The 6,000-nt window shown below is 34.4% G+C and overlaps 1 protein-coding gene across 1 annotated transcript in view; it reads left to right on the plus strand.

The window, feature by feature from the left end:
* The window catches only part of LRRC49 (leucine rich repeat containing 49), a gene marked incomplete at its 5' end in the record, with an annotated part of 52,679 nt that extends 47,904 nt beyond the window's left edge, over positions 1-4,775 (plus strand). The window contains 3 exons of the mRNA XM_009575071.1: positions 1,218-1,327; positions 2,027-2,180; positions 4,264-4,775. Of these exons, the coding sequence (XP_009573366.1) occupies positions 1,218-1,327; positions 2,027-2,180; positions 4,264-4,470 (471 nt within the window). The remainder of the gene's footprint in view (positions 1-1,217; positions 1,328-2,026; positions 2,181-4,263) is intronic.
* Positions 4,776-6,000: the final 1,225 nt, after the last annotated feature.

Below are 6,000 nucleotides of genomic sequence, written 5' to 3' on the forward strand. Positions count from 1 at the left end.
ATATAATAAAATTACGTTAATTTGGATCAAAATTCCATTTTACTCACAAATTTGAATAATACAGAACACAAAAATTGTCTGGAAGTACTTAGTAAATATTGTGGCTATTGAAGTTTATTTAATAATGGGTTGCTTTCCAAAAATATGTTATAAGATGAACGGAAATTAAATTTGATCCACAAGTTAAGAAGTCACTGAGTGAGTTTCATTGTCCTGTGTTATCCAGGTCAGATTTAGATGATCATAAAGATTCCTTCTGCACTCAGTAGAAAGCCAGGAGTCTAGAAACTGTGCCAACAAACTTTTGGCAGTTGAAGTCAGTTCATAGTCTGGCCATCAGGGCAGGAGAAACATAGGCCATTGTCTCCAGAGGTTACGAGCCAAGACAAAAAAAAACAATAACAACCACCACCAAAAAATAAACCCCTTCCACCTTCTTTATACAAAATTGAAACATGTAAAAATAATCTTGAAAATTTTTCAACCATTGAAAATTAGTTTAAGGAGATGTCTGTAACTTAATGTTGACACAACAGTATGGATGATATTTAGTGAAGTATAATTGAGAAACACTTATTTTTGGGGGTTGAAAAATGCAGAAAAAATAGAAGGGGTGTTTCCCTTTTCTTTTTTTCCTTTTCCCCCCTTTTCCCTTTTCTTGTGTCCCCCGTTTCCCTTTTTCCCCCTTTTCTTCCTTTAAAGCCTCTCTTTCTCTAAGGTCTTCTCTATGATGCTGCCAAAATAAGAGAGACTGTACTTATCTTTTCACATGTGGGTGCCCAGAATCTTTTCATTTCTGCAGCATAACTTGATCAGAAATTTTCCAGTAGACCTTGTGTAAGTGCATGCAGTATGAAGCAGAATTAATACGTCTGGCCTTCAGATACTCAATGTAAGAAATCGTTGTAAAATTTCTCATTTCATGAAGAATATCATGAAGCACAGGATAGCATGTGTATCCATTAAAGTTTCCAGAATTACAGGAAATAAAACAAGCACAAGTACCTCATTTGGTTTCTTTTAAAGTACATTTAAAGTGCCAGTAAAAGCAAATCTACATTTTGAAGATATGCCTGGAACAGATCTGCATGCAGTGTTCTGTATAACAAATTTCAGTTAATTCTCAATGTACCTATGTAATGAAATATGAATGTGCCAATTTTGAAACTTAACTTTTTTTTTCTTTTTTTCTTCCCCTTCTCCCCCTTCCCTCACAGGTTACTGAAAATGATATTGTAATGGCAGAAAGGCTTTTTGGAATTCTGGCATATGTAGCATCTTCTGAGCTGCCACATTATCGCATGCTTTCATTATTTGGAGAATCTAGGTAAAATACAATGAACGGAACTGGAATTTGTCCAGAACATATTGTGTAATTCTTTTGCCTGCTGTCGTCATAAATTCTTTCTAGGTAAAAAGGTAAAAATTTCACAAATAACATCTTACAGAAGATAAGTTCTCTGCTTGTTGTAGAAATATTAGCATCTCCTGATTCATGTAGACAGATGTTTTCACAGAAGTTGTATGAAGTCTGCTGAGTAAGGTTAAAAGGCATATGCACACAAATGCACTGCTTGTTTATTTCTCCAATTGTACTGGTATTGGTGAAGATTTGTGGACTTTCACGATGAAGACTGACTATTTTTAGTAGGTATTTTATAGTGGGTGACTATAACAGTTAACAGATTTAAGAGTTGGTGCTCTGAGAAAAAGGTGTTTAAAAAGACTATTTTTAGTCTTCTATAGATACGTACTTAATAAAAGTTTAAGCTGCAAGATTTCCGATTTAGGGGATGTGATGTGATATATGTCAAAAAGTCAATTGTATAGGAGCAAATTAACAGAGGAATATCTAGAGTCATCTGTATTTTGAGTAACTTGAGGATGCAATAAACTTGAAAGCTCATAAAATACATGTTCAAAGAGAGAAAAGGAGAAAAACCCTCACAATCACTAGAAACATCTGCACTTAAAAAAAAAGTTTCCAATAATTAAAACTGTAAATCTCTTTATTATCTTTTCACAGGAGGAAGCAATTCCATTTTCTGCTAGAGGGAAAGGGAAAGAAATCTGGGGTTGGAAGTGAGGAAAGTAGTGATAACAGAAGAAATGGAGGAGAAAGCACAACTCGAGCAACATTGAATTACATGACAAAGGACTTTCATATGGAAAAGCTTGAGGTAAGTATATCATTATGAAATACTTTCATCCTCTATTATGTAACCTTAGACTACTACTCATGGAATTTGTCTATATATCAAGTTTCAGTTGTGCTATTGAGAATGATGGTTTTAAAATACCACTGCTTACCATATTTACATGTATGATCAAACATCTCATCTAACTGATCTTTGCCAGAATACTGGATAGTGGTCAGTTTCTGTCTTTAGTGAAGTGCTTCCTGAACAGTGCCACATTCTCAGAAATATATTCTCACCTACAAGCCTTATGTTCATAATGAAATGTACCTGCATTAGTAAAATATAAGAAATGAGCACAGTTTTTTACAAAGAAAAATGTGTATTGCACATGTTAGGATTGTCTAATGCAATTAGAAATTCAGAAAGTATATCCCAAAATGATTTGGTGAAGAACACCTTCAGACAAGATTTGAGATAGTGCAGGCTGTAGTAATAAAGAGCTGTTTCCTAGCTTTTAAATGGGCTACAGGAAAATATATATATGTAGTAGGTTTAATTATTAATAAAATTGCAAGCTGGCTTGTTTCAGACAAGTGCATCAGTCACGCTTGTTTTAGTTTGTGTTTCTGATCTGCTAACTCTTTTGCTTGGGCAGAGAGAAATTGTTCCCAGGGAGAATATGCTTCTTTCAGCCACTATCTCCTTTCTGAGCAATCAGCATGAGTTCTAGCTGTATGCACCCTGCTTCCCACATTTGTCCCGTTATTTGCTTTTTGATTATGTGGAAATATAGAAACCCTCTAGTGCAAGAAATTAAATCAAGTTCAATAAACGCCAAATTCAGTTATTGCATTGTGGTTTTGTTATCTCAGATCCATAGCATAAAAGAGACAGTGACTGCATGTGTGGAGAGATTAAATTAAGAAAACATTTTAGTTTCAAAAGCTGTGCTAGTAGCTCTTAAAACTTTGAATGGCATAGAATATGACAGTGAGGCATTCCTCTTGTCCTTTACCATGGAACAAGCACTATAATAAAATAAGCTTGGTATTTGTACAGTCCATTAAATAGATGTATTGTTTTCTCTTCCCAGTGCAGCAATTCACACCTTGTGCTTTGTTATAGCGTTATGTATGTGGCAGCAGGTATACAGGATGTCACAAGAGAAGACTAAGATGGGCAAAAAGGACTGATTCCAGTTCCCCATCATCAGTAAACTAACATAATAAATTTATTGCTAAAGATGACAGTCTGAGTCATTGATTAATAATTTCATTTTTTAGATGAAACAGCTGGAAAGTATTTTCTCTGCTTTATCACTCATTTAAGAAAACTTCTGTTTTGGTGGCCTGAAGGATGACCTAACATTTTTAACAGTGCCATAAATCAAACTAGTTAGATAATTAGCACCAATATAACTTATTGTTCAAAACTTATTATGGCATTTTATAGAAACTCTGCAGAAACAGAGATTAATACAGTTTGAGTGACTAAAATGCGGAGCTAGTGGTTGCACAAAGTGCAACATTTTTTTTTATTATTATTTTTAAAGGTTCAGGTTACTTCAGTATCTAATGTGGTACATGTTAGGAACCATGCTCTTGCCAGAGTCCATCAGGGAACCTGTGGAAAGGATGCATACTGCCATATTTTTCCATGACAGTATGCTTAGTTCTTGTTAGGGCAGGTAGATAAACTTTCCAACTATTGTACTATAATCATGAAAAGCTGGGGATGGAAGGGAGAGAAGGAAGGAAAGTAGTCTGGTGCTTAATAATTTCTGAAAATTTTCACTGCTATGCCAGAAGGCAACAAAAATCATAATGCTGTTAAAAGATATTTGTATGACTACTTCGAAGTGGATTTCAGATAAGTTAATGAACGAATATAATATGAATATAATGAATACAGTAAGATTCTGTGGCCACACTCATAAAAGCTTGACTTACACCTTGGGCCATGCAACTTAAAACCAACAGGGAAAAGGTGTGCAATGGCCTCTTTGCCTGCTAATTGCTATGTTCTTTAATTCATTAAATTTTTGTGGTTGTTCTTTGGGCTTGCTCTTGTTTAACCTTTTCTTCCTTTGTCTTATACAATGTATAATGATTCTCCCGTGCAGGAAATCAAGGAAAGAAAAACATTTTGCCAGACATATGTCGAGAACCTAGTGAAAGAAGCAGCTGACATCAATATGAAAAACGAGTCGTTGCAGAAGCTTTGGCCTCAAATGTTCATTGAGCTTGTCAGAGATGCAGTGATAGAAATACGCAATAAAAATTCCTACATGAAACTCTGCTTACAGCGGATCACTGATCAAAAACAGTAGAGTCAAGGCTTGTTGTCTTGCAAGCTTTTGGTTTCAATATTCTATGATGTTTTACAAACTTAAAACAATAGAATATAAAATTACCATCACTATGGCATACTTCACACACCCCCCCCAAAGGGATGCCTTTAAATCTTAATTAATTCTTGATAGTTTTGAAATGAAAGTTTACTTGCGTACTGCTTTAACAATGCTTCCTTGGCTAAAATGATGAGATAGCATAGAAGTAACTTGGTGATTGTCATGTTTTACTAAGTTCTTGTTTATTTTTTTTCTGCTACCCTTGCTACTGTAGTGCTACAGCATTAAGTTTTAAAGAACAAATTTACACTCTGCTTGCCTTTTTTTATTGAACACTTTTCAGTTGTCACCTTTTTGACTGTTTGCTGCTGTTTAAAATAAAATCAAGAATAGTAGCTGATTTTTTTATGAGCAAAAGCTAATAAATTATTTTTACACCCTGAACTTGATGAAGACTTGCAATTATTGTTGTTTAATTTGTGAGATTATAGGACACGTTTCCATACCAGTGCCATGACAGTGCTCAGTATATCAACATTTAATAAGCCTAATTCTCAACTGAACAAATTGCCCAAACTTTATTTCAAGTGTTTTTCATTAATTTCATTTGTATTAGTTTGTGTGAATTATTATAGGTAAAATATGAATTTGAGGTATACTCACTTAAGCTTTATTTTTGTTCTGTTAAAATATGTTAATAACATTTCTTTTCTTTCTTGATTACTAAATGATTATTTTTTGAGGTTTGCCAAGGCCAAATGAGCTAAAATGCATGCATTACATTTGGTAAGGAAACTGATGACTACTATTCACTTGTAATTAATTTCTGTGACTGTGTGAAAATTTCATATTTGATATCAATAAAAATAAATTCATCACTTTTGCCCTTCACAGATACTGTAAAGAAGTACTGCGTGCAAAGAAAAGACTTCTTAATGCTGCATGAAGAGATGAGACACAGCTTGCCCCCAAAATCAACTGTGAATGGGTAGAAAAAACACATTCCATAGTACAATAACTTCCACTGTAAACACCTTGCCAGCTCCTGCCCAGAAATTGAATTTAGGAACTGTTAGCAAGTCCAGCTGATTCCCATGGCTAGTGTTCATATGCGGGGGTAGAAATTTGTGCCATTTAAACTTAATTTTATAGTTCTGTTCTATCTTAACTAAAACAATCCAGAACCTTTGTGCATTCTTTTACTTAATTAAAATTGATCCTATTTTACTTAAGCTCATTTATACAAAAAGAAATCTTCATAACCAAAGAAAACCTCCTGCAAGGGTTTCTATGCCTCAAAACTAAGTTCATTTTTAAACTTTACCTGGACAAGACTCTCTGGCAAAGCAGAGATGCAAATACAGTTTTGCAAGTTTCTACGCCCTGAAAATAGCCTTGAATGAGTAGCAGGAGTCAGGTGGTTGTAGATATTTTGGAGTATACAGTCTACTTGCATTCAGGTCAAGCTGGTGCATCTAAGTTGTCAGAATCCATTTTCAGAGCATGTTA

This window comes from Fulmarus glacialis, unplaced genomic scaffold, assembly GCF_000690835.1.
Source record: "Fulmarus glacialis isolate BGI_N327 unplaced genomic scaffold, ASM69083v1 scaffold3433, whole genome shotgun sequence".
In the NCBI taxonomy this organism is placed as follows: Eukaryota; Metazoa; Chordata; class Aves; order Procellariiformes; family Procellariidae; genus Fulmarus; species Fulmarus glacialis.